The sequence below is a fragment of the Rattus rattus genome, chromosome 2 (genome assembly GCF_011064425.1).
Source record: "Rattus rattus isolate New Zealand chromosome 2, Rrattus_CSIRO_v1, whole genome shotgun sequence".
Taxonomy (NCBI): domain Eukaryota; kingdom Metazoa; phylum Chordata; class Mammalia; order Rodentia; family Muridae; genus Rattus; species Rattus rattus.
In genome coordinates, this window is record NC_046155.1 from 33,909,506 (window position 1) to 33,934,179 (window position 24,674).

At 42.8% G+C, this 24,674-nt stretch overlaps 1 protein-coding gene across 1 annotated transcript in view; it reads left to right on the top strand.

The window, feature by feature from the left end:
• Fas (Fas cell surface death receptor) overlaps positions 1-21,120 on the top strand; it is a 33,417-nt gene extending 12,297 nt beyond the window's left edge. The window contains exons 2-9 of the mRNA XM_032891816.1: positions 5,406-5,559; positions 13,404-13,541; positions 14,632-14,740; positions 16,676-16,740; positions 16,893-16,949; positions 17,392-17,456; positions 18,272-18,296; positions 18,976-21,120. Coding sequence (XP_032747707.1) covers positions 5,406-5,559; positions 13,404-13,541; positions 14,632-14,740; positions 16,676-16,740; positions 16,893-16,949; positions 17,392-17,456; positions 18,272-18,296; positions 18,976-19,307 — 945 coding nt within the window. The 3' untranslated portion in view covers positions 19,308-21,120. The remainder of the gene's footprint in view (positions 1-5,405; positions 5,560-13,403; positions 13,542-14,631; positions 14,741-16,675; positions 16,741-16,892; positions 16,950-17,391; positions 17,457-18,271; positions 18,297-18,975) is intronic.
• Positions 21,121-24,674: the final 3,554 nt, after the last annotated feature.

A 24,674-nucleotide genomic window follows, 5' to 3' on the forward strand; every position in this document is an offset into this window, starting at 1 on the left:
CCACAGTCTACTTACTTTTTCTGCTCTTAATTTCTTTTCTGCTTTTTCTGCTTTTCAAACAAAACAGAACAACAACGACCCACTTAGAGCATTTAGCTAGTGTAGGTTTCCTGCCCTATCATAGTTGATATGTCCCTGTTTCAGGGAATGTCATTAAATGTTCCTAAATGGTTTCAGGGAAATCATTAAATTCTGCAAAGATGACTGGATGCAAGAAAACAAACAAACAAACAAAAAATACAACGACATCTTTAAATGCAAACTGTGTGGAGGGTGGGTTGCCTCTCCTCTGCCAACAGTCGTGAGATCCTTCAGACTGTCTTTCTTTTTGGCACCTGACACCATTCATCGATGTTGTGCTAAGTAAGAGACGTTTCTGGAAGAAGTCAATTCTGAAGTGTATGTGTGTGTGTGTGTGTGTGTGTGTGTGTGTGTGTGAGAGAGAGAGAGAGAGAGAGAGAGAGAGAGAGAGAGAGAGAGAGAGAGAGAGAGAGAGAGAGAGAGAGAGAGACCACATCTGAAAGGGAGTTGCTGTTGGAATAGCACTGTTGTGTCTCTTCACTCCTTTTAACCAGAGTTCCTATTTCTCAATTCTAGATGTATTTTGGATAGTGTTTCCCTGTCCTCAGTGCTGAGAAAGTAGGACCTCAGGAATTCTTAGCAAGTGTGACACTTTTGAGCGCCTTTATAAACAACAAAAAAGCATTTTTTTTTTGTTTTGACATGGTTTCCCTATGTCACCAAGCTGATGTGGAACTCGCTTAGAAGCCTAGCAGACTTGAACTGCCATCTCAGCCAGTAACCAGGGCTATCACCCTGTATTATCGGGCTCTGGCATTTTGCCCCAACCCTAGAAATGTCCTCTCTTTGAGTTTCAATCTGTATCATTTCCTTGTTTCTACAGAAAAACCAGAATTGACAGGAAAGAAATGTTGTGGTAAAAATTAAAAAAATAAAATAAAATAAAATGCTGTCTTTTATCCCACTGTAGATCTGGCACCACAGTGACCCAAGATATCTGCTGGATATCTTAATTCTCAGCCAGTAAAGCCTCTCACCCGCTTTATTCTATCCCATATCACACGGCTGAAGGCCTCTCTCTGAGCTGTCAGCAATCTCTCTACCTATCTGATTCCCAAGGCAGTTTCCAAGCCAGAAACACACATCCCAACTCGGTGGTGGCCCAGACCAGTCACCCCACACTCCATTACACTTAAATCTACACATGAAAGAACACACAACACAATAACCTTTGACCCAATTGATGAGATATAATTGCCCACCTAAACATACAAAGCCCAGTACCATCCATCCCTTAAGAACATTAATAACGACCTGTAAATACACAGAGCAGAATCTTAACGTCACTTTCCATGTTGTCTACCGGCTACTCTCTCACTCTCTTCTGTTCCCGTCTCCTCCTCTTCCTTCAAACTTTACTGCTGCCCTTCTCATCCACTGACAGGCCTCCTTCTATCCTATTCCTGCCCTCACCGGTATTTTACAAATTAAATGGGGAGAAGGTTCTGGTGAAGTCACCTGAGCCCTGAGTGCTGTGACTAGGCAGCCCTCCTTGGGGCAGTGGAATTAGCATCAAAATACAGATAACTCTAGGGCAAACCACAACATTTCCCCCTTTTTGTCCAGTTAATAGGCCTTTTCACTTATATATAAAGTAAGTACAATTATTACCATTCTACAATTTACAAAACGTAGGATACACTCAACACCCAGTCCATTAATTTTGTCCATTAACTAAAGCACCTTGTCATCTATCCTAAAAGACTACAATTTTATACCCGACTTATATCTTGGTTTAAGATTATATGCCATCTGAAAAACCACCCTTTCACATTTATTATCCTTCTCAATGCTAAACAGCTTGGGTTGACTATGAGACTACCAGTCTTCAACCACATCAGAAATCTGAGAAAGACCAAATATATACACATAGGAAGCCGAACACGGCTTCCAGAACTGAGAGGTTGTAGAGACAAATCTCCACTAGCACAGTCCCCTGTTAGCAACATGTGAGCTCAAGTCTTCAGCCTTCTGGCCCAAAATCAACTGACAGACTCTTGAAATGCAGATTTTTGAAGGGCTGATCATCCTGTCTTGGCAGAGTTTATCAGTCAACTATACTGCATAGTTTGTCCTTTTCTGGACAGTATTAGTCTGCAGATGAAACAGGCAGTTTTGTCCAGTGACTGCCTAGCCACAAAGTATTGCCTCACCTGGAGGTAGAAGACGTTCAAATTCTTCATTAAATCTTCCAAAGAGGAACTGTTAGGAGCAGATATGTCTCAACAAAAGAGAAATAACTTTAAAACTCAAATTTTGTGTATTTCTGATGTTTTTGAAAAGCATCTATCTATATAAAGTAATCTGGACTGTTGTCTTTGTATCTTAATATTATCTTGAAAGTACTCTCACAAAGTCAGAGCCATGAATTTGCTATTTGGCCCTTAACTCACATGTGTAATGAACTCAGAAGTTTGTAATGACATCAACAGAAGGACTGGCTCTAAACCTTGTACTTTTAAAGTTTTTTGACAAATAAATTCTATACCAAGCAATGATTTTTAGCTTAGTTACCAAATGAGATTATGACTGTATAACTCAATCTAGCCAATGTAGACCTAGTGGGGATAAAAGACAGCATTTTTACTTTTTATATTTTTACAACAACAAAGAAAAGCATTCTTTGTTGATACCAACCTTACTTCTTACCTCAACCAAAGTGGCTGGTGCTAGGAATTGTTCCTCCTCTTCCACAAAATGGGTTAGACTCTCAGTTTTGATCATTGTCACCAAAGAATATTGATTGAATGCTCCTAACCTTTGAGGTATTTTCCCGATTTGTGAATTCTTTTTCTCTCTCAAATCTTCCAAACCTACCCATGTGTGTATCTGTGGGTGCATGTGCATGTGTGTGCATGTATGTGTGTGTATGTATGTGCCTGTGGTGTGTGTGTGTGTGTGTGTGTCTGTGTGGGGTGTGTGTTTGTGTATGTGTCTGTGGTGTGTGTGTGTGTGTGTGTGTGTATGGGTGTGTGTGTGTATGTGTCTGTGTGGGGTGTGTGTTTGTGTATGTGTCTGTGGGGTGTGTGTGTGTGTGTGTGTATGTGTGTGTATGTGTGTGTGTATGTATGTGTCTGTGTGGGGTGTGTGTTTGTGTATGTGTCTGTGTGTGTGTGTGTGTGTGTGTGTGTGTGTGTGTATAAAGTTGAAGGTCAACATTAGGCATTCCCCTCAATCACTCTTCGCCTTGTTTTCTTGAAAGAAGCTTTTTCACCTAGGCTGGAGCATGCTGAGTCACCAAGGTTGGCCTGATTGCACTCCCAGGAATTTCCCTGTCTCCCATTCCCCCCAGTGCTGGCACATGGCTTTTATGAGGGTTCTGGAAGATCCAGTTCAAGTCTTCATGGTTGTCTCACACACACTTTACCGACTGGGCCATCTTCCAGCTCTAGTTTGAGAATTTCCATGTGTTGCCAAATTCTGGAATGTCAAATAGTTTAGTTCATTCCTCATTAATCAACAGGACTTTGACACAGCCGTAGAGTACAGAGCCATAAGAATTTAAATGGCTCTTGTACAAAACCTTATTATGCAAAAATTTATTCTGGGTATATTTTCCAATAAATCGCTATTCCCTAGAGCCCCCAGTTCTGTCACTATAGCTGATAGCTCACCAATCTGAAAGATAACCCAACATCAACTAGACGAGGGTCCTGCCTATTGCTGCTGAGAAAGCAAGAAACAGAAACTGCCACTTTGAAAAGTGAAGTCGATGCCAAGAAATATAGTTTATTTAAGCTTCCCTGTTAGATGTGTCTTAAAGAGAAGATTACAGATTTGAGTGTGTTTTAAAAGCAATAGGTTGTGGGTGTAGCTTGGTGGCTGATAACTCACTAGACCTCCATGAGGTCCTGGATTCAATTCCCAGCACAGCAAAAGAAAAAAAAAAAAACAAAGGCCATGCAAATATAAAATGTGAAACACCCCTGCATATTATCTTGTTATAAGGCACAAATTTATTTGCAAGTCTTACCTATTTCCCATTAGTAATTTGTGGTATTTATAGTCATCAGAACTTGGCTTAACAAATGTGTGTCGGTTTGAGTTGGCAATACTTTGGATATGATGCTGGCATTCTTTGGCTCAATTCCTCTCATCTTTGAAGCATTCCTTATTGTCCTTTACCCATAATTGCTCATGTGCAGAAAGTCAGTCTCATTCTACGCTGTGCTCATTCATCTCCGAGTACAGGGAAAGAACACGATACTGGAACTGGAAAACTTCAGAGACATTCTAGCTGTCCCTTTTGCTAGTGACAAAGTCCAGACGAATCAAATGTGTTCTGACATTTTAGTGTCACTCTTCCCTATTTGAAATCGGGATGTCAGAGATTCTAAAACACGCCTATCCCAGGAGAACATGTGGCTACCACAGAAGACTGAAATGTACTTAGAGAAATCCCAAGACAGGGACCATGCAGCTGTTACCGCTTCGTGCTTTAAAGCATCTTTTTGCTTATTTTCCCAAGGAACTCCAACTCTAGAGCTAGCAAAGATAAATAATGTCACTGGGGTTATAGGTGTATGCCTTCAGGAGAAAATAATTAGACATAGATTTAATGATTTGTTCTTCATAGGTGAAGAGATTGCTAAGGATTTAGAGGGAAGTTTATTGTTTCCCTGGAAACAGTGAGACATTGATTCTGTGACTGGGTAGCAAGAAGGAAGCAGACACACACTGCAGAAGAATCAAGTCTGATCGAAGTGACTACGTTTATCTTCACAACTAACCTGTAAAGACAGAAAATAAATACTCGTCCCGTTAACTAGTGAAGAAATTAAGGCACAGAAAAGTCAGCCATTCCTGGTGGTAGTAACTGGGTTTGGTTTGTTTTCCCCTGTGCTGTAGAGTGTAGGCCTTACAAAGAAGGGTGAGGGGGACTATAAAATTGTTTTGTTTCTGGAACTTCATGTAAATAGTAACTAGCAAACACTACCACTTACAGACACATTTTTACTACCTACCATGTATTGTGCTGAGAACATTAAGTGCACGGTTCTATTTTATTATCACTACAGGCCTGTGAGGCAGGGTGTATTTGCACTGTTCAGATGTGGATCCCGAGACTGGGAGGCAGTGTGGATTCTCCTCTGTCCTCCTCTCCACTGCCTAGGTATGAACAGCCAAGGCTGCCCTGTGTTTCTAGTGTGGGCTAGAAAAACCTGCTGTTCGACCTGCCAAGCAAGCCACAGGGTGCCTCTCTCCTGGCAACCCCCAGCCTTGGTTCCGCCTGTACACAGACTTAGTCACTTCCAGGTGTGTGACACATTTCCCACGGTGCTTAGTTCAGAAATCACTAACGTCCTTATGCTTCTCTTTGACAGGTGCTTGCTGGCCCCGAGTTAAATGTTCGAATGCAAGGGACTGATAGCATCTCTGAGGGTTTGGAGTTGAAGAGGAGCGTTCGTGAAACCAACAACAACTGCTCAGAAGGGTTATATCAAGTGGGCCCATTTTGCTGTCAACCATGTCAGCCTGGTAGGTTCACATGAAGCATCCATAGGTGAGCGTGAGAAACAGGGTGAGGGATTGAGATGTCCTATACGTAAGAATGTATTGGACCGTTACACAGCTGTTGGCTGTGCTGTAGGGTGTAGGCCTTACAAAGAAAGGTGAGGGGGACTATAAAATTGTTTTCCAAGCACACATTTTTTTATCTTTATCATATTTGTCTGGGCTGCTTATGAAGAGACATCATTCGCAGCTGATGTACATATCAGAAATGAGAGGCTCCACCTTAAGTTCTATTTCTCACGACCTAAGGAAAATCCATTTGTGAGGATTAAAAAGCCTAAGTCATCTTAGAGCTGACCACGGTGTACCCTTCTAATTTGGGGGCTCCCTCAACAAGGGATTTCCACCTTCAGGGGTAGGTGTGAGCTCCTCTCTTCAGCCTATCTCTAAAGCTCTCTGGCCTGGCACTGAAGCCTGCAAAAAATGCATTTGCATTACACAGCTGAATAACCAGATGAACCAGAAGAGCAACGAACAGTGGCCAACAGTTTTTTAAACATCAGTATTGTGAACTGCAAACCAATCTCAGTTGGAAACTCCTTCAAGCACCAGGAAATGAGCGGCTAAGGAAAAATGTAATCCTGTAAGCTTAGTTTCCACTTTTGGGTTGACCACAGTTACCTACAAATATCAGTCTGGGATGCATTTGGATGATAAGAAGTTGACGCAGTGGCATATAGGTTCGATTGACAGGTTTCAGGCAATAGACCTCCAATAGGTTCCATCCTTAGCAACTCAGGCTACAAAGTACAAAGCAGGCCCAGGTCAGGCACATACAAAGACAATTTTACCAAGCCTAGGAAAAAAGTTCCTCTTATAATACAACCCACTTACACCTAGGTTCCTACACGGTTATGCTTTTCCAAGCGGGAATTGGAGATCATCTCCTGGCTTCTTTTTTAAAGTTGTCACAGACAATCAAATTAGCCTATGAGTTAAAAAATCTGTGTTTATACCTTGAAAGTTTGGCTTCACATGCTTAAAATTTAAAACACAAGCCAAAACAAAGGCAGTGTATTTTGCATATTAAGGCTTCTAAAATTTCTGTCAGCGTGCTTTTTATACTCCAATTTTGTCTCGTTTGCATTTAAAGGGGGACTTCGTGTCCCGTGCTCGGATCTGAGAATGCTCACAACACTGTGGGATGTAAACTGTGCAAACATTTGAGAAGGAAAAGGGAACATGGGTAGAGAAGCCAGCAATGTTTTGATTTGCTGGCACAGTAGTGGATTAACTTATCTGGCAACGTCATAAAGATTACAAGTATGGGGGTTGGGGATTTAGCTCAGTGGTAGAGCGCTTGCCTAGCAAGTGCAAGGCCCTGGGTTCGGTCCTCAGCTCTGGAAAAAAAAAAGATGACGAGTATGTAACTGTGTGTATGGCATTTCACTGTGTCAACTTAGTTTTCACAGTTTGGGGTTTGGCATGTAAGTTCTGGAGTAATGGAAGCCTGGGATAGTTTGCATCAACCAGAGTCTAAGCCTTTCTTACATGTTTCTAACACAGGCCCTAGTTGTATGATTTCTTTTAGCAGTTGCAAACTGCCGTTCTGGCTGTGTTAAAGGTTTTCCTCTGTCCCTTCACTAATACATCCAAACTGCCATTCAACATGCACCCAACACTCTCTCCGTCCGTCTTCTCTCTAGTTGAATTTTATGCTTACCAAGAGTTAAGTTAGTTTCAAGTCTGTTCACAGCACAGATGATCTGATAGCAACATAGAATATTAATGATGATAGAAGTCAGTGAATATCAAATATTGGTACATGACAGGTTTTATTTTTAAGAAAACTAGGGCTGAGCATTTCAGAAATGATCAGGGATTCAGACTGTTGGAGTGATTCAGCTTTCTTTTCATCAAAAAGAAGAGTGGGATGAGGGGGAGTGAAGAACCCAGATGGAAATCACAGGGGATCCTTTTGCTGATGTAACTTTAATGAAGAGTCTATAACTTATCTCTATGTCAAATGATTGACATACTTATAGAGAGATTCTTTAAAATGAAAACACAATATAGGCTTTTTCAGTGATCCCATATGAGTGCTGGTACTTTTGATTGGTTAAAATACACTGTAAACTTACAACAATTTTTTAAATTGAAAATAGATTCTTCGCTCATACAGTCATCCCAACCACAGTTTCCTCTCCCTTCACTCTTCCTGTCTCCCGTCTCCCCCAGCTGCACTCCCCCTCTTATTCTCTTCAGAAAAGAGCAGGCCTCCAAGAGAGAACTACCAAACATGACAAACCAAGATACAAAAAGACAAGGCAAAGCTCTCATATTGAGGTGGGACAAGGCAACCCAGCAGGGGGAAAACAGTCCCAAAAGTAAAGAGTCAGAGGCACACCACTCTCACTGTTAGGAAGCCCACACACCAAGCTAACGGCCATAACATATATGCAGACCAGGGGCAGACCCTTGCAGGCTCTGTGCCTGCTTCCTCTGTCTCTGTGAGCCCACATGAGCCCTGCTTAGTTGAATCAATGGGCCATGTTCCTTTGGTGTCCTCCACCCCCTCTGACTCCTACACCCCGCCCTCCATGAGGTTCCCGGAGCGACACAATGAGGGTAGCGACACAATGGAGACCTCCAACTCAGACTCTTGCTCTGCATACTGTCTGGATGTGGGTCTCTGTACCCACCCCCATCTGCAGCTGGGGGAAGCCTCTCTGATGATGGCTGGACAAAGCACCCATCTGTGAGTATAGCAGCATATCATTAGGAATCCTTTTATTGATTTTTTTTTTTTTGCCTGTACTGTTTGGTTGTACCTTAGGTCTCTGAGCTGTCCAGTCTCTGATTCCTGTCCATGTAGGCCGTGTCAGATGCCCTCTCATGGAATAGGCCTCAAGTTAAACCAGACATTGATTGGCCATTCCCACAAGTTCTGGGCCACCCGTGCTCCAGCACATCTTGCAGGCAGGATACATATAAGTCGAGGGTTTTGTAGTTCGGTGGGTGTCCAGTTTCCTTTTCCGTAGCCTGCAGACTTCATTCCCACCCCAAAGAGACTAGCATGTAGGGATGAAGGCTCCATGCAGGTACCGCCTTGGCGTCTTTGTGTTCAATGAGCTATGTGGATGTTGTCCTCAGCAATGGGACCCTAGCTGTCAGCTTTCGGAGAGCAACCCTCTGTTCTAGCATTAGCCTGGGTTGTTTAGGAATGTCCATGGGACCCCCTCAGTCAACAAGTCAACTGAATGCAGCCCCGTTCCATCACTGGAAGCCTTGGCTAGCTAGGAAACATGGCCAGTTCAGGCTCTGCATCCTCCATTATTTCCAGTCCTCACTAAGATAACCCTTAGAGATTCCAGAAAGTATCCACTGGACCAGGTTTCCACACTGATCCAAAACGTCCACCAATTCCAGCTTTTTCTCCCCTAACCTTCTCCTTGCATTCCTTCCCATCCCCCAACGTGATACCTCCCATTCTCATCCCCACCCATCCCAGTCCACCTTCAAAATATATTCTATTTCCCCTTTGCAAAGAGATCCATGTATCTCCTCCTAAAGGCCTCCTTTTTAACTAACGTCTCTGGGTCTGTGAATTGCACCATTTGATTATCATTTAATTAACAGCTAATATTCACTTATAAGTGAATACATATTTTGTGTGCACACAAGTACCATATTTGTCTTTCTGGGTCTGGGTTACCCATGCAGGATGATGTTTTTCTGGTTCCATCATTTGCTCACAAATTTCTTGACATTTTTAACAGCTGAGTAATACTCCATTGTGTACACATACCACACTTTTCTTTATCCATTCCTCTATCGATGGACATCTAGGCTGCTAACAGCTTCTGGCAATTACAAGTAAAGCTGCAGTGACCAGAGCTGAGCAAGTGTCCTTGTGGTAGCCTGGGGCATTGTTTGGGTATAGGAAGAGTGGTTTAGCTGGATCCTCAGGTAGATTGATTCCCAATTTTCTGAAGAACTGCCATACTAATTTCTGTAGTGGCTGCACAAGTTTGCACTCCCACCAGCAATGGGAGAGCCTTCCCCTTGCTCCATATCTTGCCAGCATGAGCTGTCTATGGCGTTATTGAACTTACCATTCAGATGGGTATAAAATGGAATCTCAAAGTAGTTTTAATTTGCATTTCCCCATGGTTAAGGCTGTTGAACATTTAAGTGTTTCTCAGCCACTTGAGATTTCTGTGTTGATAATTCTTTGTTTAGAACTGTACCTCATTTTTAATTGATTATGGGGAAGGTTTTTATTTTTGTTTGTTTGTTTGTTTTTGGTTTGTTTTTTTGGTATCTAGTTTCTTGAGTTCTGTCTGCTGGGAAGTTGTTAAAATATGATCCCATTGTAACTTGCTGCTTTGTCCAATTGACAGTATCCTTTGCCTTACAGAAGCTTTTCAGTTTCATGAGGTCCAGTTTATGATGTTTTTGATTAAGATACACTGTATACACATACAAAAGTTTAAAAAAATAAAAATTAAATACTTGAAAAGTCTTCAACACACCTTGGTATCTAATAGGATGAACCCAACAGTGCATTTCTTATACACACATATATAAACGCTTATCTATTGCTTCTATTCATGTGTGTATATATATACACACACTTGTCTGTTGCATACACACATATACTTACATGTTGCTTCTATACATATGTGTATGTATATATGTTATAATTTTTGGTTTATTTGTATGTATACAAATGCAACAAAATTAGACAATAAATATATTAAGGTAGCTGCTATGTGGGTGCTTTTCATATTTTCCTAGCTTTTCTAATTTTTATGTAATAAATATGTGTGTGGCTATCAGAAAATGGTGCATTTTGAAACCTTATGTTCAGGGAAATAACCATTTTTTTGTATTTTTGTAAATTTAGATTGCATACTTTAGAGGAAAGAATCTGTGGTTAATTGTATCCATTTAAAGCTAGGCATGTTCTACAGGTTAGCTCCTGAGACATTTCAGTTCCCTTAAACAACAGTATCATGCCACCTGCAGGAAATGCCATGCCTCCTCTGCTCTGCCCCCTGCAAATACTGCTATGGGCTGTCTGGCTCTGATGCACCATTTTAATTTTGCACCAGACTCTCATGCTTTACTTCTTAAAAGATAGACTTGCTTCTGATGGCTAAAAGGTCACAAGAGGTTGTCCATATTTTCACTTAATAATTGACTTATCATGTAAATATTGTGCTTCATCACCGGGAATCCTATGAGGTCATTGAGCAAGCTGAGCTCTAGGAAGCAGCAGAAGTTCCATTTGCAGTTGTGAGCCTGTCTGGCAGATCTGACTGCGTTTGTCTTTTCTGTTAATGGCTAGAGTTGTGAGTTACATTGTTAATGACTGGCTTTGCTAGGAGTCCATTCTGCTACATTCCCTGTACATTTGCAGACCTTGCTCTGAGCCCACTGCTCCTAGTGTCCCGCCTTGTACTGGCTGCTACTTAGCGTCTCTGCCTGAGAAGGTGAAGGCCCTGGGAGATTAATCTCTTGTCTTACTTCTAACCGGATTTCCTTCAGCTCCTAGGAAGCCCTCAGCACACAATAGGCATTTAGTAAACACTTGTGAAATATGTGACCCTTCCAGGAGGCATTGTTCTGCAACGCTTGGTCATAGCAGTAGAAAGACTTACTTTAATAAATCAAAGCAAAGATGGATATGTATTTAAAATTGTTTGCGATTATAACAAATAGTGAAAAAAATTTATTAGAGATTTGCATTTGTCTACAAAAAAGTCCTGTGTTCCTAGGAAGAGAAGAAATTGAAAGGGAAGAGAAGAAAAACTGTGAATATTTATTCTGTGGCCTGTGCATGGTTCTGACCATAAAGACAGAGAAGTCCTTATCATTCATATTAAAAAAAAAAACTTAAGCTTACAGAGATTAGTGCTCTATCAAAGATTTCTCAACTACTTAAATTTTGATCAAGGTTTCTAGAAACCTCCAGGGTTCTTTTGTTGAACCTGCATTGCCTATGAGTGGGATTTGTGAACTTTGAAAGACAAAATGAGAATCAGAACACAGTAAGTTTGTTTGATCATCTCAGTGGTCAATGACAGCCACCTCCATGATCTAGCCTCTCCTTTGTTTCACAGAAGTGCATCTGGTCACTCTATTTGACCCTTCCCCCATATGTTCCTGTGGCTAACTATCTTACTGATTTGTGTGTGTGTGTGTGTGTGTGTGTGTGTGTGTGTGTGTGTGTCTGTGTCTGTGTCTGTCTGTCTGTCTGTCTGCCTGCCTGCTTGTTGAGACAGGGTTTCTCCGTGTAGCCTTGGCTGTTCTGGAATTGGATCTGTAGACCAGACTGGCCTTGAACTCACAGAGATCCCCCTGTCTCTGCCTCTGCTAGAATTAAAAGCATGAGCCGCTACCACCCAGCTTAACTATCTTACTTTTTAAGAATACTTTTGGCCTTTAGTTTTGAAAGACTTTAAGGAAAAAAAACCTTTCTATTGGTTCTTTGCGAATTTCCTACCATGCACCTGTACCCCAACCCTCCTCCCCTCCCCCTCCCTTCATATCCACCATCCACCCTTGCAACCTCCAGAGGTGGGAGGGATCTTCTTGTGGAAGCTGTAGTGTGTCAGTGTGTCCCACAGTATTCTCTCTTGTCCACACTTCATTCCTTGCAAGTGTTTATTACAATGACTCATCCGAGACTTCTGGCTTCTCCTACTTTGTCAGTACTGGAACCTCACTTGGACTCTTCTCAGATACCCTGTTGTTGCCCTGTGTCATGGAGATACTGGAGTTTGGCATCTGTAGGACTGGCCCCTTCATGCACTCCAATAGTCCATCCATGGGGTGGATGTTGGGGTGGGCTAACTCAAAACCCCTGATTAGGGCCTGAGAAGTATTTGAGTTGGGCAGCCTGCCATCTCACATGTTGTCACAATCTCAGGCCTGGCTCATCCCATCCAGTCGTACTCTACTGCTCAGGTGAGGTACAGGACCTGCTCTCCCAAGTGCTGCTGTTAGTGAGGGACATGACCAGTTCTCCCCCTCTCATAATCCTAGGGCCAGGTCTCCTGTCTGCCGTAGATGGTGACGGACAAGGGAAAGGAGAGAGTGGCTTTCCCTCACCCATGCCACAACTCAGCTGACAAGAGGTAGGGCTGGCTCTCCTCCACTCACACCCTCAGGGCCAGGCGGCATCTCCCACACCCAGGGCCAGCTCCCTCCTGTTACCCAGGCAAGGTGCAGGGCCCGCTCTTGCTCTTCTGAGTGCTACAGCAGGTGAAGGGCAGGGACAGATCTCCTCTTGTGATTCTGCTGGGATCAGCTCTCCAACCTGCCACCAGAGACCAGGCAAAAGGAAGGGGAGGAGATCTCTAACAGACAAGAGGCAGGACTGGTTCTCCCACAGTCGCTCATTGGTAACCCCCACATCGTGGGTCAGCTCTACTGTGCTACCCAGGTGAGATGTAGTGTGTGCTTTACTGAATGCCACAGGTGCTGAGGGGAAAGCAGGTATCTCTCCCTCCTGGTTCTTGATGTGATTTTTTTTTCCCAGATAGCTATCTGTTGTTTACATTACATTTGCGTATACTCAGCCTAACACAACATCCCCTGGTGTTAAAATTCTTTATTATCATCCTTGCATCATTCCCATGCTGTTACATGAAGTGCATGAAGACTGCTCTGACGCCAGAAACTCAACTTCTTTCTTTCTTTCTTTCTTTCTTTCTTTCTTTCTTTCTTTCTTTCTTTCTTTCTTTCTTTCTTTCTTCTTCCTTCCTTTCTTCCTCCCTCCCTCCCTCCCTCCCCTCCTTTCTTTCCTCCTTCCTTCCTTCCTTTCTTTCTTTACTTATTGATTTAATTTTTCATGATAGGCGAACGAAAAGTTAAGGACTGCACGACGAGTGGAGGTGCACCAACCTGCCATCCGTGCACAGAAGGGGAAGAGTACACGGACAGGAAACACTACTCTGATAAATGCAGAAGGTGCGCCTTCTGTGATGAAGGGCATGGTATGTATCTAAGATGCAATTTAAAGAGGCCCATCCCGAGCCTCCATGTAGAACCATACACGATACGGAAGATACCCTGGTCCATGCTGGCATACAGGAAAGAAAAGACTGAGGCTAGCTGGGTCGTGTCGAGCCATCTCGTAAAGTAGCAATCAATTTTAAAGGCCTTCTCAGTGGTTCTTGCAAATGGAAGCCAAGGACTAAATAACCCGATAAGGAGAGGCACACCAGCTGCAATCCAAGCCCCCCATAGACGTCTTTCTCCCTCTACCTCTATCAAACTTGTCTTGTGGTTCTTGCTCATGGTCTTATGAAGAAACTCAGGATGTGGGGAAGATGTCCCCTCGTTTTCGAGGATCCCATCTGTCATCATTCTACTTGGGGACTGGAATTTTTGTAGCTATTTCGGGCCCTTCTCAAAGCCAGGATGGATTTTAAGAAATGACAGGTACTTTGGTTGGACACAAGAAAACTCTGGGTATCAAGTTTTAAAGCTCTCCCTCGCTCTCTCTTTAAAACGCAGAGAGCTTTCACATCAGTCTGTAAAGAAGTGATGCAGAACCCTGGCTGTACATTAAAGCGGCACCAGGAGCTGTTGAAATACTAACGCTTAGGTCTTAGCTTACAATTAAATCAGAATCTCCAAGTGTGGCCTGAACATTGGTCTGATTAAGTCTAGTTTAGGCTTATCATGAAGCACGTGATGATGAAGATGATGATGATGATGATGGTGGTGGTGGTGGTGATGATGATGGTGGTGATGATGATGGTGACGATGATGATGATGATGATGATGATGGTTTCCAGGCCATGTATTTAAGGTGCAAGGCTCTCAATTAAAGGCAAGGGGAGCCATCCAAACAATGGTAGAGAGTGTCCAGCCTTCTGGATTATCTATCGACTAACAGCTTTACTGAATGGCTAACCCTTTCAAGCTGGTACTGCCTTTTTGTTAATAAACGCTGTTATTAAATGTGTGATAGTATAATAGCTACATCTAAAAAAAAAAATCTATGCAGCCCCTGACCATTTTTCAGCACTTATTTTTAACAAACTACTATAATTGAAACTTTACGAACTGGCTTTCTAGGTTTAGAAGTGGAAACGAACTGCACCCGGACCCAGAATACCAAGTGCAGGTGCAAAGAAAACTTCTATTGCAATGCTTCTCTCTGTGACCACTGTTATCACTGCACCTCGTAAGTTCTGGTATTCGGTGTGTAAGACACTAGCTATGACATGGGACATCTTGCCTTCCTAGAGTTGAGCCACACGGAATGAGAGTTCCGAACTGAGTTCTATTTTCGACTCTCCTCCATTTGCTCAGTTAGCATCACTGAACACTTTTACCAAAGCCATCCTGTTCATGTGACTTTGCTAGCCACTTATGGTTGTGATGGGAGACACGTGACTGTCATCAAGGTTTTGGTTCTAGGGCAAAGACAGCCAAAAGGGGAAAAATGCTTATTGCATGTCAACTTCTTATGGTGTATGGTGAGCATAAGACCTTGGTGCTCGCATTGGTGTGAGCTATTCAGAAAGACCTTTTAACTCTGTCTGAAAGACGGGAGTCTAGAGGAGGCAAGAAAATGCATTAGCAGCTGCAAGAGGGTGGGAAGTGTGTTCAGGCAGAGAACAACAGTTTTAAAGTGGCATTAAAAGCTCCCAGACCCACTGGAGGAATGAAAAGCCTAGAAGAGAATTGGATAAGGACTTTCCCTAATGCTAAGGGGCTTGCTTTTGACTCAAATAGTGACAATCTGCCTGTGTCTGCTGATCAAGTGGGCTAGTTTGATCAGATCACTTAACCTGTCTGAACTTTAGTTTTCTCACTCACGAAATGCAAAAAGTATTTTATGAACTCCATGCACCTGCCACATTTCTCTGGAGATCCACATTAGGTAATACATTTTGCAAACAAGGCTTTGGCATTTTGCGTTTTCAGTAGCAACAGAGCACTTGTTCAGTATGTGCCAGGGGTCTTCAGTTCAATTCCAGGCACTGAAAGAAAAGTAGCTTTTGTTTTGTAAGAGGCTGGCTCTGTATAGAATGTATGGGGCTGCTATTTCCTTGTCATTCCTTAAACCTGTAGCTCGCCTTTGGTGCCTTCCAAAATTCATCTAATATGTTTAAAAAGCAGACACTTGCTGCCCTATATCTTACTATTAACAAAAGCATTTGTGCTGCCAGCTTTACTCCCTCTCCAGCCCCAACTGTCTGAGAGTGATGAGAGGCAAGTTATGGATTGTGGGGAAGTAGCTAACTGAGTTCAGTAATAACTCAATGATAATTCTGTACACTTTATAATCATGATTTAATTTTCTTCTCACTGGTACTCTTTGGGGTAGATAGTGTAGTTATCTCTGTGCTGCCCGTGAGATTACAAGCTCCTGAAGGGTGTTCTCCCACCCTTGCCTGCTTTGGAAGAGGTGGGCTGTGAACCTGCAGAGTTTAATTAGCTAAAGAAAATCTCACGAGTGCCTTTTGACTGTCCTGATCACTCCCTGCCAGGCCCTGGGCAGCATCTTAGGCGGTGGCTACCTGCAGGGAGTTTTAAAGGTTTTTAAAAACATTTTTTTGAAATTGTTCTAGAGAAGTTATTTTTTAAATTGCTTATTTTTCGCTCTTGTATCTTAAGAATTCACTGTTACCAATTTAAGGTTTATTTTTATCTATCTCTTCCGTTTGCTTATTGGTATTTTGTTACTTTTTCAAACTCTTGATCTCATTAAGACTTTTGTTTTTATCTTTTTAAATACGGGGGCACGGGGACATACATGTGACTGTGGTGCTGAGGAGGCCAGAAGATGCTGTTGGATGCCCTGGAGCTGGAGTTACAGAAGGCCGTGAGCTGTTTGGTGTGGGTTCTGGGAACTGCACTCTGATCTTCTCCATGGGCATCCTAACCGTTGAGCCATCTCTCTAGCTCCTATTTCTAAAAGCAGATTTAACATTTCCAACCAAACGCTCAGTCATAGTCCTAAGCTTGTGTGAATTTTTGGTGGTGATCTAGAAAGGAAGCAAATGCCAGGATGAGAGGACAGACGAAAGGATCCCTAATCTGTAATGTACGTTGGGAAACGGGGAAGGAATCTACCCAAGCCTTCTGAGTTTCTTCTGCCTTCTCCCCCTAGGTGTGGACATGAAGACGTCCTTGAGCCTTGCACACGAACCAGCAACACCAAATGCAAGAAACAAAGTAATCGCTTGTTTTTATGACTATATTCCTTTCCCGTCCCATCCTGGCATGTCAGAATGAAAAGATTGTTGGTTTATTATTGGTTAAGAGAACAGGGATGTGCCTTATCTTAAAAACCACTTAATTCCATATAAAATCTCCAATATTCCCAGGTTCCAAATATAAGCTCCTTTGGCTGCTGATCCTCCCCGGTTTGGCAATACTATTTGGTAAGTCCTAAGTTAGTTCAAAATGTAGATTAAAGTGATCTGAGAAATAGCCACTGTGCCCACTGAGAGAGCACAGGAAGTCAGTAAACCTGGTCCTCTCTGTGCCTACCCTCCCTCCACAACCTGTTTTTAACGGTTATTTTTTTTTAAATCACTCCTTCTTATTTTGTGTCTTTAATTTAAAATGTATGGTGCGTTTCACTCAAAGATTACTTAGTGATATCAGTAGTTAAGGGGAAGCTGACCACCACTGGAGTTGTTATTCTAGAGAAGCCTCTCGAAGCCTCTCCATGATGAGACACACCAGCTCTCAGTGACTCAGAGTCTTCTACTCCTTCCCTTGCCCCTGGAGCAAGTGGCTGTCTTGTCGATTCAGTTCTCTTAGTGTGAGGATTTCCTATGAGTGGCATTCGAGTCTGACAGAAATTTCTCGATCTTTCAGTGTTCATATATAAAAGGTACCGGAAGAGGCAAACTGGTGACTCTGAATCTGGAATCCCAAGTCCTGTGAGTATGCGAGCGCAGATCAGCTTTCTCAAAACGGCCAATGAGCACTTTCTTTAAAACAAATATACGTGCTCCTCCACGGCCACGTTAGAAAGATGTTAATAATGAATTAACATACCGCAGCTACTTTATTAGTAAGTTCTTGTGGGGTACTACACAAAAGGGTCTGCCTCCTGTAGTGATTTGGGTCTAGATGGAACTGGATCTGACCTGTCCACATCCTTCTCAAATAGAAGACCATTCCCGCTCTCTATTGAGCTGCACAGTAAAGCATGACACTGGAAAAGATCGTGGAACTTGTTGCTAAAGACTTTTTTACTAGAGTTGAACAAGGGAAATAGTTGTTTTCTGACCTCTGCTGACCCAGATGAGAGCTCAAAATCACCAGCAGATTTAATCGACCAGTATTCATATGTTGCCCTCAACATTTACAATGGGTACGTATCAAGGTTGCTGTCAGCCTGCTGGCTGTTTCCAGGGAATGGTGTTAGACTGAATTATCACAGCACCCATGCACACATGCATTTTTTGTGGGCAGGGGACATGATAAAGGAGCACAGATTAAAGCTGTCATTAAAGTTAGCTTGCAAAATATGACTGTGCTTGGAGTCCCAGGCATAGTTCGGTGATTCACGTTGTTTTCTCAAAGTGGGGTGGCGTTGTCTATGATGTATGTGTGTGTGTGTGTGTGTGTGTGTGTGTGTGTGTGTGTGTACAGACAATTGTATGATATATGTCCTTCTGAATTTAGAAAAAATTAAATGACATGTGTGTATTTTTTTTCTCTCCCTTCCTCTGCTGTTTTTTTCCCCCAGGAAAGTGTGCCAATGAATGTCTCAGGTAACTCTTTCTATTATTTTAATGGCAACAGAAATGACTTTCTTTATCCAAATGAGCCTAAATTGGAACAGGCTCTAAGATTTTAGAGTGAAATAATGTTTGAATTTCAGTGACATTTGAGGCTTTCCTGTTATTTGAACTGTCAGTTCTGTCAAAAGCTTAAATTAATAACAGTCTCAATTTGAAATAAACCAGGGGGCGATAAAACAGTATAGTATGAGAGGCTTAAGAAAAACATTTTCATAGTCTGTTACCTGTATCACAAGACCCAGTGTAACCTGATGTCCAAGTTAAGTGGAACCATAAACTCTATACATGTTCTCATCTCTGCAACAACACGTCCAATTCTGTTCCATTCTGTCCCTTGGCCTGTGACTCAGACATAGGATGAACTGACCTTTTTTAGCTTTGTGGGTTTGGTCTTTAAGAATCTACGGGGCATTAAAGGTGACCTTGTTTTAAGCTTGTGGTTTCATGAATGAAATAAGAAGACATGTATCACGTCTGGCTCAGAGAGTCAACTAGGGAAGTTCCAGCAAGTCTGGGAGAACCTCTCAAGCTTACCCTAGGGGACTCACCTGTACTCCAAACTTTATGGGGGCGGGGGGAGAAGTGAACACGGTTTCTGTAAATGGGGATTTCTCTTAGACATTTTCAGAGACAATTTTCTGTTTTTCAGATGTTAACTTGAATAAATACATCTGGAGAACTGCCGAGAAAATGAAAATCTGTGACGCTAAAAAATTTGCTCGGCAGCACAAGATCCCGGAAAGCAAGATCGATGAGATCGAGCACAACAGCCGCCAAGATGCAGCTGAGCAGAAAATCCAGCTGCTCCAGTGGTGGTATCAATCTCACGGGAAGACTGGTGCGTGTCAAGCTTTAATCCAGGGTCTCAGGAAAGCTAACCGCTGCGACATCGCAGAGGAAATTCAAGCCATGGTCTGGGAGGACCATGAAAACTCAATCTCAAACAGCAGAAATGAAAATGAAGGACAAAGTCTGGAGTGAAACTACCTCGGTTCCAGCCACGAAGAGAGGAGAGAGCCTGCCACCTATGACGGGCACCAAAATGAAAGCCAACTGCATTGACACCGGCAACTCCTGGCGTGTTCTTTTTGCCAGCAAATGGCAGCCGGTGCTCAGCGAGGGTCCAATGACCTGCAGGTTCCAGAGATTACATCTGTTATTCTGCGCAGGTGTTGAGAGGAACCGTTTCCTCAGTCTTCCGCTATTTTGTGACTTTTACGTTCAAACCTCCATGGAAGTCATGTTAAATGTGAATTGGAATCCGCAGTGTTTGTGTTTATGTTCATAATACTGTGAACTGAGGAGTCTTATAAACGGAAACAAAGACCTTCCTCTGGTGGATCGTTCTTTTCCTCTCTATATGGAAATGTGGAATAGAAGAAATACTTTTTAAATTAACGTATCGTTTTTGCATTTCTAGTTGCCTGTTATAGAAATGTATAATAGAAGAAATAATGTTTTAAATTAACCTATCGTTTTTTGCATTTCTAGTTGCCTGTTATGGAAGTGCAAAATAGAAGAAATACTTTTTAAATTAAGATATCGTTTTTGTGTTTCTAGTTGCCTGTTGTTTTGCTTGTTATTTTACTTTTCTTTACTCTAATGACCCACCAAACATTGTCTGCTCAATGAGTCCTTAAAGCTTGATTTGATCTCTTAGGGGGAAATTCCTTCGCAAAGCCTTTCCACAGTTAAGTGGTTCATTCCGTGACTGCTACTGTGGAGAACACTTTAGCTGGGCAGATGTCTGATATTCTTAAGGAATCTCACTACCGTGGTCTCAAAAGTGCATTTAAGTAGAAAGAGTACATGTCTTGGGGTTTGCCTACAATTTTCTCTGAGGGATGACCGTCTTGGCTGTCCCGTCCAGCTTTCTAGTTGGAAAGAACAGAAGGACAAACCCAGTAGCGTTCAGCGATGACTCCCATGTTTAAAGGTGAAATTAAACATGAGAACATCCTGTGCCTACTTTGAGGAGTTTGAACTTGAACCAAGAACTTTGAGTCCCTTTTACAACGCTTTGTACTTGAGGATGTGAGTCTTTTCCCCCTTGGCTTCACCCAGAGGCTCCAGGAATGACTGCTCTGACATCAGTAATCATGGCTGTGTTCTGGACTTAAAGTGACTTCTAGTTCCAAAGTTACCTTGGTTTAGTGATTGCATCTTGTTTGTGGTAGACATCATGAGCAGGGATACACTCAAATATCACTTACAGGCTGCAGAAAAAAAAAAAGACTATCTACAGAAGGAGGACAGAGACCCTGCGGGCCTTGCATACTTAAACATCTAGACATTCTTTGTTAGCACCTAAGGAGTCCTCTGGTATTTGACCAGGTCCTGTGCAGTGCCACATTGTTAATTTCTGCGTAGTGATCTAGATATGGCACACAGCACAGCGTTATCTGCAATTATTTCCCATGCTCTCTTCTGAATGGAAATTTATCTGCATTAGAATTTTATACCAGGAGCTGGGAGGTAACTTAGTAGTAGATTACCTTCAAGCACCCTGAAGGCCCTGGGATCTATCCTTACTGTCAAGGTAGGTAGGTAGGTAGTAGATAGATAGATAGATAGATAGATAGATAGATAGATAGATAGATAGATAGATAGATAGACAGACAAGTAGGTAGGTAGATAGATGAATGCAAGGTATTTGTAGTTTCTCCCTAGCCTTTAAAACCATCAATCCACTGTATTCTTGCGTTCATTACTGATTATATGCCCACTGCTGATCTAAATATTACTTTCTAGGCAACCCTACCTTTTCCTCTAATAGATTCTGAAGCTTCCTCTACCACACTTCCTTGGTGTTTTACACTTTAACTTAAAAGAGTTCCAATGTGAATCTATTATCTCTTTCTCCTCCCCCATTTCCCCTTCCCAAGAATTTGTGCGTGTGCCCTGTATACGTACTTGTGTACAACTGTCTATGCCCATGCACACTAACTGAGATGCTACAGGACAAAAAGAGGGTGTCCTGCTCTAGCACCCTCCACCTTATTCTGTGAAGACAAACTCTCACTGAACCTGGACCTAGACTGGCAGCCAGCCAGTCATCGCTGTGCACTTCCCATTACTAGGTTTACAGATAAATATATGCCGCGACTGGCTTTTACATGAGTTCTGTGGACGTGTACTGAGGTCACCCATTGAGTCACATCTCTAGCCATACTCGTGTGATCTTCTTGATGCATTTTTTGAACTTGGATTGTAGGTCTCTCGAATGACATCTTTTCTCTTTATGTGTACCAACTCCAAGCATAGCAATTTTATGAGCCCATTTACCAAGTCCTCCAAAGACTCCTGTTCTGAGCCAGGATTTCTTAGCATCTTGGGACTCATTTCTTGCAATAATTTCAAGGTTCAAATAGATTTGTGCACCAGAGGAGGGAAGCCTGGCTCCCCTATTGGTCTGACTTTCTTATGCCAGGTGGTGTTTCGCTGGAACTGAAGTTAAGCTGTCTTTTGGCACCAACTCTGATCGTTTGTTAGCAAAGGGATTTTACTAAGGCTTTAACTCTGTCCTACCTCTGGCTTGTCCTGTCTGCAGCAAGCCAGCTGAGAACAGATCACAGATAGAAATCTGTGGGAGGCCACGTGTCACGTTTGTTAGCATACATTTTCTTTGGCCTAAATGCTTACTCAGACCTCTTGACAGTTCCGTACTTGGATGGATCTCTTGGCTCTAGGCAGAAAGAAGATAATGAACTGTGAACAGCTGATTGGCTGCATTATGTAAAGCATCGACCCCACGATGTTGTTCTGTTGGGGTGTGACAAACCCTGCCAGATACCCTCCAGTGGAAGACTCCAAAGATAGGAACACACCGAGGGAGGCTGTGCTGTCACCTGAAATACCTTGGAGATCTGGGATTTAGATGTTATATTTATTTATAGCGCTTTCGGGACAGAAGGGATTTGGGGTTTTCCTCCAGAGGTAGCCAACTTTGTATTCTAAGGTAGGAATTGGGATAGGGTACGAGCAGGTAGCAGAGTAAAAAGCATTTGGTGTGCATGCTCTCCAGCCTGCCTCTGCACCGCCAACACGTATATAAAAAGAATCCAATCACAGTGATGGCGGCACGTCCTTGTAACCCCAGTGTTGGAAAGCAGTGATGTGAGAAGCTCCTGGCCAGTTAGTCTATCAAAACGGTGAGAGCAAGAGACGGTGTCAAACCAGAATGGTGGAGAGTGATAGATGGAGACATCACACACACACACACACACACACACACACACACACACACACACACACACACACACACACACACACACACCACAGACACACACACACCCATACCACACACACACACACCACACACACACACACACACACACACACCACACACACACACACACACACACAAACACACACACACCCATACACACACACACACACACACCACAGACACACACACACACACACCCATACCACACACATGAACACACTCACACTCCCATGCACACACACACACACACACCCATACCACACACACACACACACACACACACACACACACACACACATACACACACACACACACCACAGACACACACACACACACCCATACACACACACACACACACACACACACACACACACACACACACACACACACACACACACACACACACACACACACACACACACACACACACACACACACACACACACACACACACACACACACACACACACACACACACACACACACACACACACACACACACAAACACACACACACACACACACACCACCATACACACACACACACCACACCACCACACACACACACCCACCACACACACACACACACACCACACACACCCACACACACACACACCACACACACACACACACACACACACACCCCCCACACACACACACACACATACACACACACCCATACCACACACACACATACACACACACCACAGACAGACAGACAGACACAGACACACACCACAGACACAATAATTAAATATGTTGAAAGGTTTTATTTATCTGTGTGTGTGTGTGTGTTGAGTGTGTGTGTGTGTGTGTGTGTGTGTGTGTGTGTGTGTGTGTATTCAGCTTTTATATCAGATGTTTAACTTCTAATCACAAAGACAAGACTTCCATTCCGGACACAGTCAGCATCAGTAAAATCATGGTCAGCTTCTAACTTTCTTTCTAATGCAATAATGCTTTAAGGGGAAGGTTATTACTTCTTCGTGAGAAGAGAAACCAAATTGATACTTTGAGCATCATTGGAAGATGCCTCCAGTTACGGGGTGGAAGGATCTACCTGAGCCGCAGGGCCCAGAATTACACAAGTGGACAAAATGTTCCTACTCTCCAATAAAGTAAGGACAAGAATGAAAAGGAGGCCTCTAAAGAGCAAGCAATTTTTAAAAATGAGGCTCTAGGTTAGAGACATGTTACATTTGTATCTTTCTTCAGAATCACTTGACTGTTGATTATTATCACATGACTCTACTGACCTTATGGTCTTTGTTCTAGATGAGTAAATTCATGTACTGTGGGATAAAAATGTCTCAGCTATAAAATGTAAAATAAAAGCCCAAGGATCTGTCAATAAAATGTAACGTGAGGGGTGTGTGTGTGTGTGTGTGTGTGTGTGTGTGTGTGTGTGTGTGTGTGTGTGTGTGTGTGAAGTGAGCTTCAAACATCGGAAGGAAAGAGGTGCTATGGTTCCACGTGGCCACAAGATGGCACTGTTTCTCCATCGCTGACTCAGACCTTAGTTGAAAGTTCTTCCTATAACTATGAGGCACAGGAAGGAGATACACATGTGAGGGTGTGATAAATTGTAACAGACTATGATATTGGTTCTTAGGCTTAACGTTCATAAACCTTCCTCAGGACATTTGGGAGTGTGTCCTGAGAATGATGTAGCTTGGGGATAGAGCACGTGTCACACACTCAGGAACCCCTGGGCTTGATGAATAGCACTCAAAAATTCATATTCCTAGATCCAGGCATGCTTCAGTAGGCTTGAGACTGAAAATATTCACGTGCTGCATAACGAATCTGCAATTATGAAACTCTGCAAAGCCTTGGATCGCAGCACGAGAGGCTTTAGTGTGCCAACACCCATGGAAAGAAATATTTCCAACTTAGAGATTAATTCACTATTTAACTAAACGTTGAACAAGCACCCCATCATTTTTGGACAAACTAAAGGTATGTCTCTATTATACCACAATAAAAGTGTACCAAGTGTATATGCCCACTCTCTTGGGTTAAAGAATGGACTTGAGAAGGACATGTTCCCTGGGTGACAATCAGATAACAGGACGAGGTGCAGAGCATCTGAGGGTCACCTGACAGACAGAGATACTCATG